Source organism: Rhea americana, unplaced genomic scaffold (genome assembly GCF_003343005.1).
Source record: "Rhea americana isolate MKP2758 unplaced genomic scaffold, rheAme1 scaffold_13, whole genome shotgun sequence".
In the NCBI taxonomy this organism is placed as follows: Eukaryota; Metazoa; Chordata; class Aves; order Rheiformes; family Rheidae; genus Rhea; species Rhea americana.
In genome coordinates this window covers 9099977-9125174 of record NW_028185372.1, presented here as the reverse complement: position 1 = coordinate 9125174, position 25198 = coordinate 9099977, and the positions used below count along the sequence as shown (strand labels likewise).

Genomic DNA, 25198 nt, shown 5'->3' with positions numbered 1-25198 from the left:
GCAGATAAACTGTTCTTGCATGTAGCAAGAAAAAGGGACAAACTGGAATTGAGAGTGTGGAGATGTCTGAGGAAGAAGGAACACATAAAAGGRTAGAGTACCGTGAATGGAGTTCTATAGTTGCTCTGTGCGTCATTAGACAAATAACATGATATATTTAGCAATATAGTATGAAAAATGTAACCTTGCAAATAGTGGCATAGAACTTGAATGTGTTTTTAATAAATATGTCAGATATTTTAAAATGCCACATGAAAGTGAGGGGAAGAGGCTCTTTCATCAAGTGTTTCTCAGTGAGGCTGCAAATTCATTGGGAGCATTGATCACTTGCCTGTTAAGGAAAAGCTGAATAGAATGAGGTTTGAATAGAATCATTTCTATTAATGATTACTTCATCTTAAAAAGAATTGCCTCTCAGTTTAAAGTATTTTAAAATAGACCTCCTAAAAGGCAGAACTTTCTGCCTTTTGTTTCTGCATCTTTCTGAAAACCTCCAAAGAGAATAGAGAGAGAATATAAGGTGGGGTAATGATATATGAAAAATCTAGCAAATGTAAAGAAAAAATGGATAAACCATCCAAGCATAAACCTACTATAGTACGAAAAGACACCCCCCCCCCCGAATGCACCTTTAATTCTCATATGTTAGCCAGATAGAATTTGTATGAAAAGTTGGTTAAATAAGTTTTCCTACAACCTCTATGGGCCTCTATCAAAATACCGTTTTGCAAATAAACCCCAAATTCATTATCAGAAATAAATTTTTGTTGACACAGCATCAGGCAGTACCAGAATTGGTCATATCGAACAAAAAGCCAGTCAGTGCACCTGCAAAGCCATTAAAATAAATATCTTTCACAATAGAACCATCAAAACTCGTAGATTCTACATTTGTTCATCATCAGTGCGATATACTTTATCCCATGCATTGGATGTTATTACAGAGACTACACTGGTGAAAATAAGCAGCTTCTGAGATCTAGAATGATCTTTCTGAAGTGGCAGAGGAAGGTCAGAAGCAGCAGTGGCCTTGTTGCTTCTGATCCCTTAGTCTGATGCATGAAGGACACCTAAGAATATCTTCAACAGACAAGCCTGTGAATTAAAAGTCATTATTTTACTGGACACAGAAATCAATATAATCAACAGAGGGATTGTTTTTTCAGTGTTCCCTTTCTTTTCTCCATCCTCCCGCTGGCCACCTTCTGTTCTGTGGATGCTGTTTCTCTTATTCTATATGGACTGCTATTTGTTCCCCTACTAGCAGGTCTAATCAATTAACAGAATTATATTAAATTTAGAACATTTGGTTCTAATTTCTGTAAGTCTGTTGTCTGCTACTTCTTAATCAGACTTAGATTAAAAGGTTGTGTATCTAAACTTTGTCCCCTTTTTCTAAAGCTGTCAACTCGTCTTCTGAAAAATGTTATCTTCTCCTGCAAACCTAGCTTCTCTAGAAATGCCCTGTATTGTTTGTGAACTTGCAAACWTGCCGCATTTAAACTGGTTTTGTGGCACTAAGAATATGATTTTCATATCTAAATGATTGAAAAGCTGATTTCAGACCCTAGAAGGTTAGTCTTGGATCTTATTCTTTATAAAAAGCCAAGTTTACAGGGGGGATTTCAAAATCAAAGAACTTAAAGAAATTACATCTTGATTGCTCTTGCAGCCACTCTCTGAAATGCTTCCCTCTCTTTAAAATCAGATGTAAAATCAGATGTTCACCTAGAAGGTGGTTGTATTTCAAACTGGAAGAGATGTACTGCTAAAACATAATGAAAACCTGCATAAAGGACTTCTTGTGTGTGTGTTTGTGTGTGTAGCGTCCAAGTTCCCCATAAATCTTTTCAGATAGACCCAAACTTTCCCTCTACTTCTTGTTTCTTCATCTGTTAGAGAAAATGTCCTTTTAGTAACTGTGTGAGACATGCTGGCTTGTTTTGTACGTCTCCTGGGGGAGATTTTCTGTTTTTCATTTCTCTATACGCTATCATCTTCTATGTTCATTTTAGAGAAGAAATTGTTAGCAGACCCACAGTCTTTGCATGTTGGTGTAATGATTATTTGTGTGTTCTGTAACTACAGTATAAAATACAATATTTAATGAACATTCTTAGATGTTGAAGTCCTATATCCTATAATTCATCAAGATTGGCCTAAGTCGCCAGCAGAAAGAGAGAATATTTTGCTACACTATAGGTTATGAAGGTTTCTTGGAAGAACTTATTCTATTCCGTCATTAACTAGGACGTCATTAACTGAGGAATGGATGTTGTTTGTATAGGGAAGTGTCATACAGGAAGGGTTTTATCTCCAAAACAACCTTTACCTAATCTCTTCACTTTCTTAGAAGTTAGGAGCAGACACAGTTTCAAAGTAAATAGCTGCTGGCCCAGGTTTTAGAAATACGTGGGCAGCCCTAGCAGTGCCGTGAAGGAGCAGACCTGAAGGTGCGCTGAGTGCTCCTCAGAGCCCCGCGTCCCTCCGAAGCGCTCAGAGCCTCCAGCTGTGTGCCATGTGAGACGCATCTGCGTCGAGCTGGGCTGCTGCAGATGTTGCTTCCTCATTCTCGCTGTGCTGTGCATTCAGGAGATCTTTATATTAAAAAAAGATTTTAACCTCAGACGAGAGGACCTGAATCCTTCCTGAACTGCAAAAGTGAGGACTGTAATCATAATTTTAGTAGCTGTAGACTTTTAAATGTGTTTCTGAGTAGTCCTTACTTTCTTGAGTTAAAATCACATTTTTCTATTTCTAAGTTATTCTCTTTCTCTAGATAGCTGAAAAAATTATTAATGACTGGCAAGATTCTTGAGCCTTTATTTTCCTTGTTGCCTTTCCRAGAGGGTGTTGGCAAAATGAATGCTTGTTATACTTGTTTTCTGGATGAGTCCTTCTAAAACAAAGATYTCAGCCAGAACTTGCTCTAAATTATTGTCTTACTGAACCATCTGGCCAGGGTAGTAAAGCAAGAAATTAGCAGAGGGCTTGAGCAGGGAGACTGTGATGGTAGAGGAGTAAGCAGGACAGATCCAAATGTCCAATCCAGTATTTAGAGGATTTTATTTAAATAAGATTGAGATAACTAAGCTTCAAATGTTCATAAAATTACTAACTTCATTAACTCTATTAAATATAATTTAAAATAAACATTTAAGAAGTATTTTATTAATTATAATTTTTCAACTGCTGATTACATAATATGCTTTAGATTGAATACTTTTCAGATCGAGTGTCCAAGTAGCTCATCCTTAGCTTTGTTTGCAAGAATGGCATCCTAACTGATGAATGTTCTATATTCCAAGACTTTTTTTTTTTCAATTGTAAAAGGCAAAAGTGAATCACATCTTTTGGTTCTTGTCCAAAATAACTGAGCATGATGGAGAGAAACAAGAGGGAAAAATCTCAGCTATTTTTTTCCCTTTTAAAATGTAATATTAGCTGAGTGTTGACAAGCTAGACTTGAACATGACTTTGCAGGACTGAGTTTATGTACATATATAGAAGTTGCTTAAACAGCAAAAATAAATTGCCATATTTTAAAACTTTACATTTCTCAAACAGAGATGTGCTTCTTGCTGTGATTTGTGAAACTGCCAGTGTATTTTGGATGCTAGCACAAGTTAGATAACAGTTATAACATGCCTCTGAGCATGGAAAATGGTAAACACATTTTGATACACATTTCTAAAGCAGCACATTATAAATCTCCTTTGGCACAATACATTATTTATATGRAGTCAACTGCCAAACACAATTTAATACCTATATACTTTAATCTGACACAGGTTTATATATCTGTGATGAGATTCAACACAGACTTAAAATATTTAAAATTAATTTAGTCCTTGAATAACTTCCTTGATTGCTTGAACACTCTCAAATTTCAAGCATTTGTGGAACAGATTTAAGGTAGGGCATAGACATACTCTCCCAAGGAGTTCACAATGTTTGGGAGAAACAATGTAGTAGTAAAGAAGCAGGCAACTTGGACAACTGTCTTCAGAGAAGAAATAGTAGCAATGTAGACAATATGCCTCTAGATCTACTGAAGTTAGTGTCAAAATTTCCATGTCCTCAGTGGTCCTAGGATTTTACTCAAGCTTATACAAAGTAGACRGCCAACTTGTAATTCTCTAGTATTGTCAGACATGGTAATCATCTGGCCATACTGGGCATGTTTTCAGGAGCAATTTAAAAGAGGAGATTTGGAGGGTATGAAATTTGATGGGATCTCTTCCCATACACAGAGACTGCATGAAAAACATGGGAAATTTGAGAAAGAAGCAAAATACTGGTGAMTGAAGCTGTCTTTTACTGTCAGACTGAAGTCAACCGTTTGACAAACTAGTAGATATGGTGGATAACAAGTGTCTAAAATGAAAGAGAATAGGCTTATATTTTATATAAGAAAGGGAGAGAGACAGCCCCAAATAAGTTTGAGTGCTATCCACATGGCAGAAAAAAATGATTAGATAATGCTCAATTTTAACATTTTGCTTGGAAGGGGACACCAGAAAATAGTATGAGAAGCAAGGCTATGTAAAATAGGACAATATGGAAAGCAACAGACAGTGACTTCTCAGTGTAAAGCTATTATCTAAAACTATTTATGGCTAAAAAGAAAATATCAAAAASAGGGCTACAGAATTGGCTTTGGAGAAGATGCAAGGCAAAACTAAGAGAAGAAAAAGAACAGTTTCAATCAGGCAGAAGAGATGAAACATGAGAGGAAAGGATGCTGGGTGTGGAAGTCAGAATTTTTAGAAGTAGGGTATAGTTTCTGGCCTCAAAATCTGTCAGAGCTCCAAGAGAATAAAAATAAGATTTGGCCAGGAAGAGGTCATTTGAATCATGATTGATAAAAGWACAAACTAAATATTGAAAATCTGTGAGGTTCTGACAAACCCAATTTTAGCTATTTATAAGACAAAACTCATAACTGACATATTTTTAAATTGTGACCTTTTATTTAGAACAATGTGGAAATATAACCTTTCTTTAAAAAAAAAATCATGACAAAGGTTATTTTATTGGAAAAAGCAGATTCCTCTGAAAGAAGATTTCTTTGGAGGAAGGATTACTCTCAATGAATTGCTTGATTTGTAAGAGTGAAGAGAAAAGTTTYATAATTTTTCAAGCTAGTGGCAATTTAACATTTAGATTTATTCAGTTTGAGAAACTAAAACTTTATTTTAGAGATGAAGTGAAGTGATACCCAGTCACCTGTGTTCTTTCAGAAGTACTCTCTGGGGAAAAAAAGGCATGAGTTGAGTTCAGACCCCTTAACAAGTGAATTGAATTATTGGTCTTCATTGAGAATTATAGTTAGTATATCAGTAATGAACTTGCAGACTTGTGGATCATAGGAAGGAAATGAATAGGTAAGACTGTTGCAGTAGGCCAAGTGCAGTGATTTTTTTTTTCAGTAAATATGATGTTATAAAGTTGATGAAGAAAATCCTTTTATTTAAAGAAAATAAGAAAGAGAAAGACTTGTTGCCTTTCCTCTTTTTAAATAAAGATTTTTTTTTTCTTCTGCATTTATCACAGCAGCAAATGACTACAAGGAAGTTAGCTGGATCAAATTCTGTGGTTAAAAATAGAGATAGCTTGGCTACTCAACTAACAAATGAGAGAATCAAGAAAAGAGAAAAGATTGATTTGCTATAGTAGAGGGTTGTCATTATAATGTGCTGAAAGGAAGTCACTAGCTAAGTAAAGCTTTCTGCTGCTAGTTTCAGAATTGCTGTTTTACTTATAAATATCCCTCTGTGGAAAGCTATATAATATGCTGAGCTATGACACATTTTCAGGAATTCAATCACACATACTGTATCCGTTTCMCTCACAGAGGGACAAAGAGGAAAGAAGCCCGTCGCTAACCAGGCTTCTGTGTGGCACCTCTTTGGCAATGCTGAAATGCTTCTTGAAACCTTGCTAGTATTAGGAGGTTTTATCCCTGCTAGGAATAGATTAGACTCATTGCTTTTCTTTTACAGTTTTGCTGCACATGTTGTAGGTAAGATAGGCTACTGTCTCGTAGGAGAGCCCACCTTGCATCTTCTTCTTTCTGGACATACAGATAAGACCTAGAGGGAAAGGAGTGTTTCAAGAATAAAAAAGGAAATAATTTAAGGAAAAAATGCTCACCTTTAAAAGGCAAAATTAGGGCTGAATATAAAATATTTTTTCACAGATTATTGAGAACAAAAACTGTGTATTTTTTGATATGCCACCTCACTGCCAAACAGAGACAAGTGGAGATACTGCTTATTCCTATTCTTCTGAATAGGCTAGACTCAAATTATATCAGTCTGTTGTGTATACAATACTATGCCTTCAAGAAGATCCTGGTGTGAGTGAAGTTCTTCTGAAGCACATGTCTAAGCCAAAAACCTTTTGCCTTTCAGATGAGAAATGGATCTTCTGAAAAACTTTGGCCGCTAAGATTTTTAATGAAAAGTCAAAATTATCTACAGAAAGCGCTGAGTTCTTATTGTCATCTCACAAGTGATCCATGCTCTGAGAGCTATTTTTATATTCTCTTAATTGGAAGTGAAATCTTAGTGCCCTACTAGTCTTTTCGGGGCACTCTACCCTAAAACAGCACTGTGGAATTTACTATGTGTCTCTTGCAGATTTCTGCTTAAATAGCTGATTTAACAGGTTAGTTCTTACAGATCAGCCGAAGTGATCTCACTGAGTAGTATCACAGAGATCATGTCCAATAAGACTAAATTCAAAGGAATTTTAGTTTCTCCTGGTCCGTATGGGAATACCATCTAAATATTGTTTAGTAATTTTAGTCTGATCCCCTACTGAAACAACGCTCAGCAGGGTTGTGATCAGGAAAGATCACTGTATCTTTCCATCTGATATTAGAGCTTTTGAATGCCTGAGGCAGCGTCAGCAGTAGCTAATCAATGTAGGGGTCCCTTAGATATCAAGCTCCTAAAAGCTGTGTAAAAACTGATGCTGGGACAAGGGGAAAGTGGACAGTGAGGGTGAGAGACCTGAGTTAGTGCTTCTGCTGTGGGAAGGGCTTACTGCAAACTCCTGGTGTGCTTGTGCTGTGGGAGCATGGACAGGCCGGATAAAAAGCCTCCAGGCTGGGCTCTCCTTTGGGTTCCCACAGCTCGGTCTCAGTGTGCCTCCTTGCGAGAGGAAGTTGTGTGTGARACAGTTTTTGGGGAGATGAGGACAAGGACACTGGATGCCATGGGGAAGGTAAAGCTAAGTGTAGAGGTGTGGGATGTAAGACAGTGCCACAGAAAGATAGGCTTCGCTTACTGTGCTACTCGTGCAACAGCTTAATTTGAACGTAGTAGCTGAACAGCTTTTAAATCTATTGCATTTTCATCAGGATAGTGCTCTGCTCCAGGAGACTCTGTCTGTTTTAAATACCATGAAGGCTCCACAAAATACTCCAATATTTATGTAATAGATGGAAGTATAGGATGTGATAGAATTACATGTATGAGAGTATTGGCACAGGGAAACGCAAGGATTTCTTATTTTCTTGCAAACCTTCCTCTGAGAAAGGTAAAAATAGAAATTAATTCTATTTTGTTCTACCTTACTTCTGGACAAGTAAAAATGTAAATTCTCATCACAGTATTTTCTTCCCATACAGTTGTTTATCATTTCATATAAAAATATTTCCCAAGATAATAACATTCTGTAACTCCTTTATAGACAGAGCAATGTTCCTAGTACATCATCTTTTCATTTTTCTCTCTATGACTTTCCAAACAGAAATTTTAGGGGGTTTATTTTTAATAGTTGAGGGATTGGATTTAGTTTGTKTTGTTAGGGAAGTGTTTTTTAATTCACCATAAATGACTAGATTGTTTATTACTGTTAAGACTGATGGTATTTATGAATATTATATACACTGCTCTCTGCCCCAGGCTTACAAATGTCAAAGTGGTTGTGAGTGAGGTTGTGACTGCAGATACAGCCACAAGAAGCAGAAGTCACTGGCTGTAGTCACCTCTGCTAGTAGTGTTTGACAGTCAGTGTAGCTGTCAGTTTCTCTGAGATTTATTCTGCGCTCTTCTTTTGCTTGGCAAGTCGTCTATACGAGGGAAATTCAAAGAGGGAAAAATGAAATAAGGATTTCTGATGGAACTAATAAAGTAGCCCTAAAATGGAGAGAACAGTGTAGCTCCCCTTCCTGATGCCTGAGTAGTAAGGAGAAGTCAATCTTGCATAAATTTTAGTGAAAGTGGTACATAATCAATGCTTGTATTCCTCTTCATTGCTTTCCCCTTTTCCTCTTCTGTTTTGTTATGTTCCTATGAGTAAATTAACAGATATTCTTTTGAAGAACTGTTGTTTGCCTACATGACACAAATCCATGATGGAAACCTGCAGCAGAGCTCAACCGCTGGCAGGACTGTTTAGGAAAGGTGAATGGACGCCGCAGTCTTGAAATCTCATGGGAAAGTGTTGGAGTGCGGTGACGGGAGGGCAAGCGGCAGGCCCACCTCCTCGGGGGCTGAACGCAGGGGGCAAAGGGGGAGCTTTTTCTGAATCACAATAACTACTACATTAGCTAGGCACTGAGGAGGTGATGTCTTGACATTGTTTCTTCTCTCACTTGTGCCAAATAGGAGAAGATGTGATGCCAAGTGCAGAAATATTTTGAAATTTGCATTTCTGTCAAAGCAAATTTTGTAATGCTGTCTTCAATCAGCTCAACTGCTACAAGTGAGAGAGTGAAAACCGTCATGCTACAGCTGCTTACTGCTTTTGGACTTGCAACATAGGATTTATCAAGTATATCATGAATCACCCAAAATCTAGATTTCTCATGTAAAATGGGCAGACATCCCCTATAATCAACAGAGAAGCAGGCAGCTATGAGCAGCAGTTCACTCTGCCTTAAAACAAGTGTTTGAATCATAGGGACTTTCACAGGCAGTCTGTTTGCATCGGAACTGTCAATAAAGGGAACCTAGCTGCCTAGTTTAATCAGCAACCAAACTCTCGGACAGCTCAAGGCTGTGGAGAAAATCCCCATCTTAGTGTGCCTTGCTTAGTCCTCAGTGAATAATTCATGGCAAGTAATATACTCTTGAGTTTAACCTTCACATGTGCTCACAGAATGTTCTCTAGTAGGTTGCCATATTTTTAAACAGATGAATTTGTTAGTATTTTTTTTGTTTGTTTTAACCACAGTTAATCCAATATCTGTGGATGTCAAGATTTTAGTGAATAACGTAGGGAAATCCACTGTCCTCCTTTGTAAAGTGCTATGCTGTTACACAGATGTAAATATGCCAGCTAAAATTTGCTTTCTGGTAGTAAAAGTTTTCTTTGCTGTTTGCAAAAAGACAAAAACATTACTTAAACACATTCATTTTAGAATATCAGTGGTTAGAGAATGCAGCTCAGCTTTTAATGGTAGATTTTTGTTCAACTAAAGATAAAATACAAAAATGTATTTTAATATATAAGATTTTCTAACATATTTAAATTTTAAGTGTGTGCAAGTTTCAAGGTTGTGTATAGACTTTTTTGTCTGTGTCTGCAGTCTTCTGGAAATGGTGATATTCCAAAGTATCTCACAGATGTCTCTTTAGTCTCCCACTTTAGTGTTTGAGTGGTACTCAGCAGAGCTGCCTTATTCTTCTGAACAGTAATAAATGAGGATATATGCTAAAACTTTGCCCAAAATATTCTTTGAGCATTATTCTGAAAATAGGAGGTCCCAGACTTAACAGGAACTACCCATGGGACCCAAGCTTGTGATGAAGTCTTTGCAAATGGAATGCAGTTCTCATTCACTTTTCCTTCAGGGCACCGTTTCATTAACAAAAGCAAGAAAAATGTTAATCTTTACCATTTTTAGCCAAAAAGACTGACACATCACACTTGAACATACCCACTGCTTAACTCTGTACTGACTTAAATATAAGCTGCTTATGTTTATTTTTTAAACAGTATTTAACTAAGACATTTTAGTCCACGCGTCTGTGGAGCAAATAGATGCTAATGAGCTGTGAACCCATGAGAAACAGAGTATGATGGAAACATCAATAGATTTTTCCCTCTAACAGCATAATTACAGCTGTGATTGTTGCAGTATGTCAATTTAGAACTGAGAAGAAGAAACTGTATTTTCATAATAAATGCTATAAATGGAATGCATTGTCATTTTGTTTCATGTGTTTCATGTGGACAAAGATATGTTTAAACATCCTGGTTTTCTATGACTTACTAAAAACAGAAAAAAACAGCCTGACACACTAGGCAGCCTTCATTCAGCTGAAATCTAAAAATCTCCCATTTGTCCTGTATCTAATTTTGAGCTTCTCACTGTTTTTCAGTGATTTAAATAAAGATATTAAGTACTTTTATCCAAATCTTAACCCTAACCATAACCCAACAGTCTGACAGCATGAGCTCACAATATTTTCCCTAGAATGTAATTCTTTTCAGAAAGAATTATTCTTTCTCCTAAAAAAAATTGTCCTATATGAATGGACCTAAAAGATTTTGGAAAAAAACAGGAATTTATTCCCTCCCCCACCTTTTTTTGATCTCTAACAAGTGAAGCTTTACATGGTACTAGATCGGTTGTGATAAAGAGCAGAGAGACGTCTCCATCCCTGGAGTTACTCAAAACCTGAGTGAACATGGTCCTGGACACCCTTCTCTAGGTGTCCTTGCTTGAGCAGGGAGTTGGACCAGTTGATCTCCAGAGGTCCTGGCCAGCCCCGACTATTCTGTGGTTCAGTGAAAGCTCTATTTCTGCAACCAGGTTGATTTGGACTAATATTTGTCAGTTAAATATTGAATTTTCTAATCTCAGATTGCAGAATTGATGGGATTAAATGAAAATCTGGCCAGAATACAGGCAGAGGGACATATTTTGACACCAGCATATGTCTAAGAAACTGGGTTCTGCTATGTTAGGGAGTGAGGGCCTGTAACACCCCTCCCTGAGATGTGCTGTGTGTGCTGCTGGGTCCGGGTCAGGAAGCACCTGGCAGTCTCCAAGAGTCCCATGGCTGAATGTCCTCGGGTAAATGGCAGAGCAGTGTATCCTCATGTAAGGCTCTCTTTGCAGTGCTTCTTTTGAGGACTTTTTTCACACTTGCATCTGAGTAAAAAATCTGCAGAATGTTAAATAACTATATTGTAACCACTGCGCAAGTAAAGCATATTTATTCATAATTCAAATAGTTTGAACAGCTGAGTATAAATGAGTGTAGAGAAAACTGATTGATGAAATAGACTGTTTTCTGTGCCATTTCATTTGCCTTTTTTTACCATTCTTAAGAATTCTGAGAGTTATAGTATTAATTATTATTTTTTAGGTATTTTATTTATGGAGTTGTATATATACCTTTTTTCTTCTCTGATAAAGTAGTTCCAGCCAAAAGGGAATAAGCTTTTCTATAGAAATGAAAGAGTTTAATTCTCCTGCATTTCTTCAACATCCTGCAAAAGTGTATCTTTGAAATGAATTGTTAGTGTGAACTTCTGAAGTGACAAAAATTACAATGAAAGTTACTTTTTTRTAATTCTCTGGCTAATGCTTGCAATGGATGTCTCTTCTATAGCATTACTTGCATTATGAGTTCACGCCCACCCGTGAGGGTAAAATAAGAACATCTTGCTAATCTTTACTGTCCTTCAATCATATACTGCAGTTCAGGATATAAGAGGATGAACTAGGACCCCTATACATATACTCCTGTGGGGATGTATTCCATCTGTTTTGTAACCAGTCTTAACACTAAAAAACGCCAAAAGAACGCCACCCTAATTTCTTTGTTTCATTCCAGATATTATCATAGTTACTATGCTTACGTCTACATCTACAAGAATAAAAGGAAACTAATCATTCATTAATTCAAGTTTAAGAATTTAAACCCCAGGAAGAKTCTCAAACCTGGAATTAAACCCCCCAGGCAAGATCTTCCTAATAACTACTGTTTTCATGGAAAGATGACTGGGAGGATCTGTATCCCTTGGGACTTCATACTCTCCCGTGAGTTCTGTCCAAATTCAAATGTTTCTTTCAGAGATCTGCAATTCACAGATATCCTATTTAATCAACTGAATAGGCTTTAGCATTTCTCCCAAAGAATAATTAACCACACCTGCTTTACATTAGAATTGCTGTTGTTTTGGGGTGTAGTTAGGCAGAACTAACCCTGTGAACCAGAGTTAAACAAAACTAGCTGATACGGAGCTTAACTTTGAGAAATTGTTTCCCTATTGTGGAGTAAGTACTCCCAGAGAATAGAAGGGTTGGGTTCAGATCTCAGTGCATACTTCCTCCTGTACTGAAAACTATATTTCATGTAAGCTGGCAAGCATATATGAAAAAAAAGAAAGGAAGGATACAAAGTGTTCCCAAGATCAGATGCAATGGTAGCAAAGCAATGTTGGGGAAAGCCCTGAGCAAATGAACTCAGTTCCAGGTTTTTAGAGAAGCTATGCTAATCCTATTTGAAATAAATTTGTGATGAARCTGAGTTTGCATTTCAAGAAACAGAATTGTGTAGTATACCTTACGTTTGCTAATACGCATTCCAAACAACATACTTAAGAGCCCATTCATCCTTTACATGTTAGGACTTGATTATAGGCTTCCAGGTTTCTGCATTTTCTTTGGTACATTGGCAATGTCCCCCACTCTCATAAAATAAAGCATATTTGCTGGAAAGTCCTGACTTTTTCACTCCAGTAAACATAAACATAAAAAATGATATCAGCTATTTCAAGTATAGCTCACAATCTTGAATTCAATTCTTCTCAAATTAGAGAGGCTTTTCACTTTGTTTTAAGAAGAAGGATTGTGAATCTGTTTCTTCAGCTTGTATAAAACAATAKCAATAATGATAACCTGGCACATGCTGCATGTTTTTAGTCCTCTGATGTCCAAATGCTGTTCAAAGCAGTATGGTATGCATTATCCCTGTTTCACAAATGAGAAAGCCAAAGCTCAGAATGGTTAAGCAAATTTTCCAAACTCTCAATACAGAGATGTTCCAAGCGTGGGGCAGAAGGAGCGCTGCTGCACCTTGTACCCTAAGCTATACTTTTCCCATTTCATGTTATTTTTCGAATTTGTGTAAGGTAACACTGATTTGCATTCAATTCTTACTAATTTGAGGCTGAACAGCTAAGATGAAARCATCCTTAAGGTGGGTTGAATCCTGCACACTTTTGGTGTTTTAATTAYTTCCATATCTTTTCTTCCTTACAGAGCTTGACTGTGCAGTAAAAACATCAGCTGTTTGACACATGCAGATAAAACATAGTTTTTCTTGTTGTTTTTATTATCAGAGGGGGTAGCAGTACTGAAGTGCTCCATCTCCTAGTATTCTCGTTATCTCAAAATTTGTCCTTTTTTTTTTATTTTCTTTATGCAGTCAACACTTGCCTTAGTTGTGATGGCATAACAGGAGCTCAGTTCAACAGCAGTTTTTGTTCTCTTCTTTGTCACTCCCACTCAAAACAAAGGATTGCAGAAAATGAAAAGAAATAGAGTACTCAAGTTTAAGAATAAAACATACAAATCAGATGTACAAAAGACTATTGCATTTGTCTCAAATGCTTGCTTTCACATGCAAAAAATATGTGTACATCTGTAAAACACTGTACATCTGCTTATAAAAATGCAGAATACACTAATAAATGATTGTATTTCTCTTTTTATACAACTTTATGCATTTATCTGTATACAGGTCTTTACATCTTTACATTTTGGGTTTAGTACCATAGCATGCAATAGCTCTTAATCGTTGAAAGCTGTTCTGGGAAAAATAATACCTCCAATGAACATATGTACTTTTTTCCATCTGCCAACATTCAAGGCTCATCTCTTAAAATTCAGTTGGATCTGATACTGCAATTTCTTATGTATTTGAGAAGTTTCATTTACTTCTCTTCCTGCTCGCTTCTTACAGGGTATTTTAATGATTGATTAATTTGTATCACTATGGTGATATACATTTTCCCATTGTTATCAGAGTGGGATAGCCGTTTCTTTCTTTATGACATGCTGTGAGAAATTGAGAGTTTGTATGGTTAGATATCCTTCCCYCCACCAGGTTTTAGAACTTGGGTCCTAAAACAAATTATCTGTCATCTTACGCCAGCAGATTAGAGAGGTATGCTCCTATCTTTATTTGCATCACTGAAAAAATGAGCATTGTRTTAATGATAACAGGGCAAGTTTTCTATATGAATTAAAAGCTATTAACTACTCAATACACTCTGGAAGTTTTCCTAGAAGCATCTCTAGAAAAGGTGTCTTTCTCGTACTGACTTTTCAGTACCTGGGCCATGTGTAAAATCTATTCCCATTAATGGAGCTGAGTAGACACAGACACTTTGCAGTTGTTCTTACTTTGCACAAAGCTTGCAAGGTATCAATCCAGATGAAGAAAAATGTGTTTTTTTTGGTTAATTATTTTTCCTTCATTTTATTCCTCATTTTCTCAAATTCTACATCTCTCTCTCTCTCTCTCTCTCTCTCTCTCTCCCTTTTTTTTTTTTTTTTTTTAAACCTTGATCAGTTTTTGAATCTCGCATAAAACTATTATTCCCTGGAGGGTTTTTGCTGATACTTTCTTTGCTGCAGCAAATCTATGCTTCATGTTGGCACCTGAGTGTTAGGCTGCAATTCGACTACTTGGGATATGTATGATTTCAGTATAGCAGTCGTCTTGTAGCTAATTAATATACATTTCATAATTGCTTCCAGTCTGAAGTTGGCAGGCACTCAGAGAACTGCRGTTTATTTCTAAGGAGCTCATGAGAAAGACTGAAAAAGAAAGTTTATTAGAAAGAGGCATGAATTAGTATTTAGCTCCACTGGTGGTCTGTGTCCCTATTAGACATTTTTTTGAATCTTGCACTGAAAAATATCATTTTAACTGTAAGTACCTTACATAATCAGAAGCAACATCTTGAGTGATACACTTTGCAGAACAAAGCATCCTGAGATAGGTACTGTGTGATGCAGCAGATGTTGTCCTTGAATATTTCATTCCTGGGTGGTACTGGAGACCATTTAGCCAAAAGCTCCAATTTTTTAGTTTGTATTCTTACACTGATGCAGGAATAATTTTGATATATATTTAAATAAGCAGACCAGTTTAGAAAAACTTTAGAAATAYCAGCTATAGTCCAGCACTCCTGTTTCATACTTATATCCTGAAGAAAAACAAAATATCTCATTTGTTTCAGGAGTAAAACAGATTCAGAAAAAGCTGCCTGATTTATGTCCGCTGTTATAGACATGTGACCTGCACAGAGACAGACCCAACTGTTATTAAAGGTCTCATGACTGTATGACCCTTCAAGCTAAATTTRTCACAGATGCTTTTTCCACTCCTTGAGACTAACTTTTATGATTCCACAGGACACTTCTGTGTTAGCCACCAGATGATATTTAAAAGATAGTGCCCAGAAAATATGAAGAACAGAATGCTTAGCATGAAATGTTATTAATATTCTTTCCACTATTGTGAAGCACTTCATATGCAGATAACTGGCAAAAGCCTTGAGGGCAGTTAGTTCTTTCCTGTCAATACATAATGTAGTTTGTGATGCATTTTATGATACTGTTATAAAATAAAGTGCAAAGGTTCGATAGAGCTTTACAAACTGTCATCCAGAAATGGATGAATTTCTTATTTGGGTGAGTTATTTTAATTATTCTCATTTGATGAACATTTTGCTATATTATGCTCAAAGAATTTGCCATATTTTTTTCTATTTGCCAAGTCTGTATAGATTCTATATATACAAATTTATGTGCTTTCTTTTATTATTAGCCAAGCTGCACTGCCAGTAATAGGCCGCAACACTAGTAAACACTGTACAAAGGAATGGCTATTATGCATGTAACCACTTGTTGAGCAATAGCTCTGCTCTCTCAGTTTAAAAACAATTCCAACACAGGTCAGAGCAAATTCAAAATATATAATTTAAATTATATATTCATAATCTAGTTTGTGGGTTTCCTTTTTTCCTCTGCTAACAGTGAATTTGCCAAATAAACTTACGTAAATATTTCCTAAAAGGAATTAATTCTCAAAGCTTTTGTGATAAGTTTTTGTCTGGAAATTATAAATAGGAGTTTAGCTGTTTGTAATGCAAAGCTGTCAAAGTCTTTATTATAACAGGAAAAGGTCTCCTTCAGCAGTATAGTAGAGAAGACGTCATGTTAGAGATCTTTTACTGAGGTATTTTGTCCTTCACTGATTTATAACAATAGCTGTCTGTATGTGTGTTTGACTTGAACAGACAAAAAGGAATTTTGTTTTTATTTAACTTCTCCATAGAGTTTTAAATTTCCTTCAGATAGGGAATATTTTCTGTTTTGGGAAGTTAAACAATAGTACTTATTCACAGTATCTAACAGAGGCAGGGGTTAGGAGAAAAGAAAAGGGAAGAATTATATTTCTAGGTAAGATTTTAGTTTCCTTGGAATCAAAACCTTTGTTCCTTTCTTTACTCCACACAGATTAATTTATCTAGCAAGTCTCTAAATGGAAATTCCCTGTGAGCTCACTAGTATAACTATGCCTTACATTCATCTTTTCCTTTCATTTACTGTCCATCAGTAGTGTTTTTTTTTTTTTTTAGTGTGATTAACCTTTAAACCTGTTGTTATAATACTGCAAGAAAGAGATAGAGACACTTTTCAGCTGCCTTGGTTCCCATGTGACCTGCAGGGAGAATAGATTCAAAATAGACTAGTTCCTCCCAGGGCAATACAAGACAGAAGAGAAAAGCACTGTCATTTCCGAACAGCACAGTGCTAGAGTAAATTCAGTGTGAAAAGGGAAGGAGTTGCAGTGTGTTAGATTTCTTCCTTCGGAGCTCGAGTTCTTACAGGAGAAGGATTTCAGAGGATTTTAAAAAACACTTTGAAATGGAATACTTGGAGAATGAGCTGTATAAGGCCAACTGATGTTTGACTGCTAAAAATACTTGAGGATTTTTTTCAAAATGAGCATTGTTATGAAGCCAAGATCCCGATCTACCAGCTCCTTAAGGACTGCCGATGCAATGTGGTAACGTGTTTGGTTTTTTTCTTTCAAGCTTCCGTTCCTATTATGACACTCAGACATGTCCCAAGAAAGCGAGAGGATTTAATTTTGCTTTGATAGGTTCTGCGTGGTTATTGAAGATGTTCAGCTGCTAATTTTCACAATTAAGAGCAAGAAACAAAATTATTTAGCTTTTCTTGTACAATACTGTGTGTGTAATATTTTCATAACGAGACCTGTTACGTAAGATTTTCACGTTTGGTAGTCAGTGTCACTCCCTGCACTTAGGAATACTTTCTGCTATTTTTCAGTAGATTTGTTTCAGCGATAAAGTTATAATACAAAACTTTGAGTTTTGGAGGCTGGAGGGTAAAATGAAGTTACAGTTTGCGTGAGCTATTTTGAGATACGTGCAAGTAGTTTTGCTGCATAAACCGACAGTCTAGCAGAGGTAAGTGCCCTGGGAGGAGGGAGATTTTGTAGTGGCAGAAGTGAGATTGTGCAGGGTTATGCTTCATGCCTTTCCCTTCCAGGCAGGGCTCAGAGAAGTAGAAGCAGAATGTGTTAGCGTCTGTGTGTATGATTTGCTTGCTAGTTTTTCAGTTAGCAATTGTCAAAATTCTGTCTTGGGATTCATTGTTTTTCACGTGAGAACTTTTTGCATCATGTAGCTTAATAGGCACAGACAGGACAGTTTTCTGCTAGGTTGATTAGCCTCCCACTTTCTTTTCTCTCTTAATGTTTTTCTTAAAACCACCGTCATTTTTATATGCACGTAGTAGATTAATGGTTCAGGACTATAGTTGACTGGAAAGTCTGAGTCACTGGCATAAATGATGTATTTTAAAATATTATCTTTGAATTAAATGGGTAATTCYTTATTGTGAGACTTAGTAACTAAACTAAGTGAGCTTAACTAAGAGAGTAACCAAACTATTCTGAGATTTAGTAACTAAATGCATTTCTTTGTGAGCAAATATATCAAATTAATATAATGAACTTTATCCTTTAAAAGCTTTATGTTTCAAACAGTCTTGGTTCTGAGTTAAATCATTCCAAGTTATTTCACTACTACTATTAAAGCAGTTACTATTTTTTTTCCAATTATCTTTTACTAAAGCCATCTTGTAGTAGAAAATGAAATCAGTACCCTACTAAAACTACAGAGCAATCCTAGCTGTTCTCATATACTGCTGAGGAGGAATTTTGCCAAAATAGCAGGAAGAATTGTTTTTTTTTTTTCTTTATTAAAATGCAACAAAGTAATACAAAAGTTAGTGAAGTGTATATTGATAAAGCTGATATTGTATTGATATACACAGTGCAAGGTAGTAAAACAATGTCTGGAAACGTTATGTAATAAGCAGAGTGTCTCCAAGTCAGTGAGCTAATACATACAAGCCCTAATTATTATATACAAATATACAAATAAAATCAATATCTTTCTGTTTAATTCTTCTGCCTTTCAACGGTATCTTTATTGACACCTTCCACTGATTCTTGCAGGAAAAAAAAAAGTTCTTTCAAAGAGATAACCCCTCTGAGCTGAGATGTGCAGGCTGATATGACCACTAAGTATTCTGTCTGAAATATCTGCCTGTCTCCCTTTGGATGCTGCTGCTTTCAGTTAGAGTATTGATCTGGTAGGTGAGAATACAGTTTCTGCTAACTGTGAATTRAGTCATGTGCTACCTTGCAATTTAGAAACATTACCTGAGCTCAGGAAGTGACTTAAGGGAGATCCTTGAAAGTTGTCTAGWTAAGGTAAATACTTTTCAATGGCAGCACAGAGCAAAGCCAAGCAAGCTGTGCCCCACTGAGAGGCTAGAGGGAAACAGGAGCACAGAGAGAGGAAAGAGGAGAGGAGGGACGAGGTCCCTCTGCACCTGAACGACCATCTCTCCACAGCCCTCCCAGGCTGTCCCCTCCACAGCTGTGTCCAGGCAAGGCGACTTCTTGGATCCCAGCTCAGAGGTGACCTGAGCAGTACTGGTTTCCAAAACACCTGCATGACTTCACCTAGTCATAAGTAATTTTAATCCATAGACTTAGGATCCATGGGTCAATGCTGTTTTGTATGGTACTGTTGGGCAGGATACCAACACAGCAGTCTTAGCACAATATTAAACAATGCCAAAATGATTAGGCAAAAGCCAGCAGTACTGATCTTGAGTCCYGCTTTGCGACACCCGTTTGGCTTGGTGCAGGCCCGCTGAACCTCCGCTGTTCACCACCGCTCTCCTGTTCAAGTGAAGTGATGCTGAGGCTGGAGGCAGGGAGAGCTGGAGCAGGCATTTCTCCTTTCCTTGTCTCTTCGCTCTCTGTATCAACAGAAGCCACAGCACAGCGATCCTGCTATGTGTTAGAGGAAGGATGAAATGAGAGAGAGAGATGGGACAGTGTAGGAAGAAAGAAATCAGAGGGTTTTTTGGGGGGCTCCAAGAGGACAGGGTTATCTTTAAGTRTGAATATCCCACTTGCTAGGATTTGAGAGAAATGGTCCCAGGATGTCCTTGTACTGCAGTTCCCCATATAAATAAAGTTCCCATGAAGAACCAAATCCAGACTCCTAACTAGCCAAAACCAGTTTGAGGATGTAAGAGAGTTAATGAGGCAAGAYAGAGTTCCCTGAAATCACGCTGACCCTCTCTCCAAAAGGTATAATGATAACAACGTGTGGTGAAATGATCATCATCTTAGTATAGATATTATGGTGCATTCAGATAGCRTCATCCACTCTTAGTGTGCAGAGACATCCAAGCTAGCTCTGAGGAGGGGTAAATTAGTGGAAAGCCAGACTAATGCTTGCCCTTCCAAAGTTGGCTCAGTTAGGGTTGATTGACACTAAGCACTATATTACATTCTATAGACAAACCTTCTGTTTCTGAAGCACTTTTGAAAATCTCATCTGAAATTATAATGACAGAAGTAGAAGCAGATGGTTTTATGCAAAATAATGAGGAAAATGACCTATTTAAGGATTACTAACTATTAATTTAATGTTGCTCTGTTTTACCATTTTTTGCCAACCAAGATGTGATTGTGAAGTGAGCAGAATGTTTCTGGGGAATATCTGGAATGGATAAATGACAGTACAGACTTTTCAGTGACAGAAGATTGATCTGTCATGTTATTCCTCAGAAGAAATAACAAGGTCAGAGGGAAAATCACTGTAAGATAAAACCTTCGSTCGTTTATATGCATTTAAATGAGAATATGGCTCTACTTTCTTGGCTATTTGTCACTGAGCCATGGAGCACTAGTGGAATGGGAATTTATGTTCCACAGAAATGTCCTATTTCTGATTCCTTTTCTTTTGTACCAGAATGAAAAGTTTGAACTTACTGAAAAATTCTATTTTGGAGTAACTCAAATAACATTTTAAAAGTTTAAGAAAGGAGTTAACGTGCTGTCAAGTCAAAAAATAGCCATGGTTGTTGGACAACATAGGGCTCATTAGTTGGGAAACTTGCAKCTGATCAGGTATTAGAAGTTCATTATTCTTTCATTATACAGATAATTAGGCCAAAGATCTAATACATCCAGAAGTAGTGTTAGCTTTTTGCACACAGTATTTTCTCCAGCATACCTGGTATGTCTAGATGATAGCTATCTGTTTATCTTGTGGCTTGGCCTTCCCTGACTTAATTTATTTTTATAACATACACCAGTTCCTGCTTTCCTGTTTTTTGGAATTTACGGTTGGCTGATCTGTGAAGAGCATATCACAGCCTCCTGGTGTCTAACAGAGCAGAGGCCTTCTAGGATTCAGTTTGTGAAGAACACTTTATCCTGCCTTATTTAACTCCGAAAGAGGGTGATGTTTGTCTGTGGTATCATTCATTTTGGAAGACCGGAAATTACCGAAGGATGTTGTCATGTGTGACTTACTTAGTCTAAAAGGCTGCATGGTAAAACATATGTATAGATAAGTGGAACAGTACTGATCTATTGGATGAGCTTTTCATGATTGCACCCTTAATGTGTAGAGCACAGGAGAGATTCTGAGCAAAATTTTTATTGAGAGCAGACAAGGAAACAATTGTGGTATCCATTCAGTGGAGAGTATTGTTTCTGGAGCTGAAGTACTAGCACAGAGTGCTGGGGTGAGATCCCAGTGTGCAGCCCTGTGGAGCTGCACTGGCTTCCTAACTTAAAGGCAGGACAAAGTAGAACTATGCCATGATCATGACCTGTCCTCTGGAGCCTTTGACAGGACAAATGTGGCTATATCACACGTGCTATCCCAAAATAGTACAGATCGCTTGGTGCTGGCAAGCCCATTGCCAGTATTACAGTGGTGGAGATATATAATAAATACTATTGAAGGAGTCACATACCTGTAGGTTATTGGTATCAGGCCTATGTCTGAAATAATTGCTGACTTTCAGACTGAGAATCCCAGTGCTGGGCGGATCAATATCAAAACAGGGTATTTGTGAAGGAATCRGCAAATACACTGACTCCAAAGAGAGACCCCTTTTGTCTATAGGACAGAGAACAATGTATAAATGTAACTGGGAATCRTATTAACAATATGCACACTGCCAGGCTGCTGAAGAAATCAGATTTTTATAGGATTTTTATAGGACAGGATGAATCTGTTTTCCTCTCCAGTATTACAGTCACCTGTGGGAGATGGGAGTCTGTTGTCACCATGGGAGATATGACCTGTGCAACCACTCTTGAGCAAAAGAGGATTGGGAACTCACATAATTTTCAGTGACATGTTTAATAGCTGAAGGGGTAGAATATGGTGCTCAAAGCAAGCAGCATGGTGTCCAAACTCACGAGGATGCTGAAGTGCCGAATAACATGAGCAGAACTGAGGAGTTTCTGAATGCTGAACAAAGCCTGCAAGCTAGAGATGACCTTTACTGCTGAAGTCTGACTTTGGTGGAATTCACAGCTGACTTCAATTAGCTACATATGCCTTCATAAGCACTATGAGCCTCARATGAAGTCCAGGGAAAATTGAGGTGGTATATATTCTGCCTGTGTCAGTGTTAATGAGGAAGCCTGTATAGTCCTTGTTATTTTCCATATTGTATGTTAAACACTGTTATGTTTGCAAAATGAAATAGGGACAAAAATGTCATTGCCCAGCATCCACACAGGTGTTAGAGATATGAATGGGTTCCTCCTTGCCTGTTCCCTTTAGAGTCCATTTATTTACCTGTTGTCTATGAATCTCTCATTGCTTTTTAGGATTTACTGATACTGTCTTCCTTCATAGCTTTGTGATAACCTTACCTACTTTGTAAAGGTGACCTTCTTTACTCAGCTTTGACCTGGTGTCCTGCTAGTTTCAACAGGTGTCCTTAGTTCTGTCATTGTGGAATTTGGTGAAACACTCTGTATTCACTTTATTCACTAACTTCACGATTTTGTAAACCTCAGTCATAACCTCCTCAGCCTTTTTCTGTCAAGATATCTTAGACCTTCCTAATAAGGCAGCTGCTCTATCCCTTGGTCATTTTAGCTGTCCTTCTCTGTATCTCCTTGAACAGCAGTATGTCCTTCTTGAACTGTAGAGATCAGATTGCGCAGGTTATTCAAGATGTGGGCACACCAAGGTTTTTACATAGTAGCAAAATCACACCTGCTTTTTTTCCTCAGTACCCTGGTTGATGATACCCAACATATTGTTAGCCTTTTTGGCTGCCACTGCAAATTTAGTCAGTGATTACAGAGAATTCTTTTACTGATTTTTTTTTCTTGTGCCAATAAAATCTTTTGGCATGGTCACGTCTCTGCATTTTTTTTATAGCAGAAGTATTAGCCTTGCCAACACAAAATCCAAGTATTTTAACAAGAATGTGAAAAGGACTGCTATCTACAAATAATAAACATTTTTTAAACAAACAATAAGGTTGCAAAACATGCCAAATAAAACTTCAAATTATAAAGTCTAACTCTGACGAAGAAAGGGCACTTCCTCAGAGACATTCTCTTTCAAGCAACATTAATCTGTCCAGGAAAACGTACAGAGTATTTTTTCCTCACTGCATGCAAGTACATGATGTAGTTCTCTGACACTCTGTTTAGTGTACAAACAATCCACTCTCAATTTACCTGAAGATACAAGCTCGTCTTTACAGCGCTGTTCATTCTCACACCTTCTCCTTGTGCACATATGTATAGAATCAGGTCATGGACAGGTCATGGCTCCACTACAGTTTAGTTGGGCCATTAGACCAGTGGGATTGAGGCACTTTAATTTCTATCCCTGGTGTCACATAAGGAGTAATGTGTCTGGCTTCATGGGCATCTGACTTGACAGCTCAGCTTGCATGACCAGAAGTTCATTTACTGCTGGATCAACTGAGATAAGGAGGTAGCCCAAATACCCAGTACTGGCTCACTATTGAGATGCCATGAAGAAGTACCTTCCCTTTTATTCACTTCTGTTACATCACGGCTGGGTAGTTTGTTGCGCTTTTTACAAGATCATTGTCACCTTCCTTCTAGCATAAATTTTCTGAGAAGCACAATTACAGTGTAAGACACAACAGGATTCAGCTCACCTATAGATGTCTGCCATGTCCGTATCTCAGACTCTTAGTGGAGAAAAATATTTGTTTTCAGGGTGTGACTTATCACTTATTTTAAATTTCTGAGTCAGGAGGATATGTACTCTTGAAGCCACTGATTGTATCGATAAAATCTCCATTGAATGCAAATAATACATATAAATGGAATCTGACTCATATGGACATCTGCAGAATGCACATTTAATCAGAGTAATTCTTTCTAATGCAACACAGCTGATAATGAATACATAGTTTAAGATTTAGGAGGTACAGAGTTGTTTTATAAAATAAGGAAAATATACTACTTTTATAAAACATTAATATTCTCTGGTAGAGAACATAATGTGTGAACATGACAAGAAGAAGCAAACAACTACTTGGCTGGGTTGAAAGTGATATTGAAAGAAGCTCATGCTCAAAATGTGGTGAATTCACATACACAAGGGCCTGAAGTAGTGATGTCCTCATTCTGGTGGCAGCTCAAACAGCTCAGCCTCCACTTTTATGGTCACTATGATTCCCATCAGATTTCAGCTTTAGTGGGTTTTAGTTCAAAATGATATGTAGTATAATGTGTTTTGTAAGTCACATCATGAAAYACACAATATAGCTCGATTTCTGCGGTCTTTTGTCTGTTGCGGTTGGCGATGCAGTGTAGATGTATGCATGTGTGATCTAAATAGATACATGCCATTGCTATGGTATGAAATATTTTAAACATTTTTCCTTTATCAAAATTATGAAACATTTTCCAACCTGTCGTATATAAAAAGGCAGAAGAACAATATACAGTTACTTTAGAAGCTAAATGGCAGATTCAACTTATCTGACCTCTTTGGGGGATTCAAAGAGCAGGGACAGGAACTGATGACTTTAGCTTGTTTCTTGTGYATTTCATTATGCTGATGGTGCTATTTAACTTTACCCCCATAYTAATGCACTCAAAACTGGAAACACTTTTCACAATAGATTTTTAAGAGATTTTTCCTAACCTGTGAAGGATTCAACCATTAAAGAAAAGGAAGRAGGAGATAGATTGATTCCGAAGTATGAATAACAGACTTTTTTGTCAGAGATGTGAAAATCAATTCATCTCAGGTCAGTTACTTCAGTAATTTCATTATACATTATTTCCATTTCAGTGTAATTGAATAGCTAGTTGAATGAGCTATTTGAATAAAATATCATATCAARCTAGAAAAAAAGATTTGTATTTTGATAAAAAATAATGTTTGTAAATTTTGAAATTTATTCTCAAATCTCAAAATAATTTTCTTGTACAAGGTTTCTGTTTTGATTAAATGATATTTTTGTTATCAGAAATTGTCAAGAAATTCCCATGAGTAACTATATGAGAACCTATAAACAAACAGCTCTAAAATTCTCTTGCAGCTGAAAGAGAAGCTACAAGAAAAAATGCTTATACAAATCTAATCCGTTAGCAGTCAGGCTATGTTTTCTTTCAAGTAGCCATAGAATGTATCAAAGAAAAAAGAACATAGATAATACATACACAGGTGTTGCAAGGACTTGCAAATTGGTGCTAGCTTTGCCCCGTTTGGACCTGAAGGCATGATGCTGTACAGAGGCTAGTCAGTTCTCCACCACACTGATGTGGCTACCCTGCTTTCT

At 37.1% G+C, this 25198-nt stretch overlaps 1 protein-coding gene across 5 annotated transcripts in view; it reads left to right on the top strand.

The window, feature by feature from the left end:
• PDE4D (phosphodiesterase 4D) overlaps positions 1-25198 on the top strand; it is a 395151-nt gene that overhangs the window by 231890 nt on the left and 138063 nt on the right. The window contains exon 1 of one of the 5 annotated variants that reach the window (XM_085326464.1): positions 16801-17057. The exons of the other annotated variants lie outside the window; for them this stretch is intronic. Coding sequence (XP_085182590.1) covers positions 16993-17057 — 65 coding nt within the window. The 5' untranslated portion in view covers positions 16801-16992. Of the gene's footprint in view, positions 1-16800; positions 17058-25198 lie in introns of those variants that run through there. 5 annotated transcript variants of the gene reach the window in all.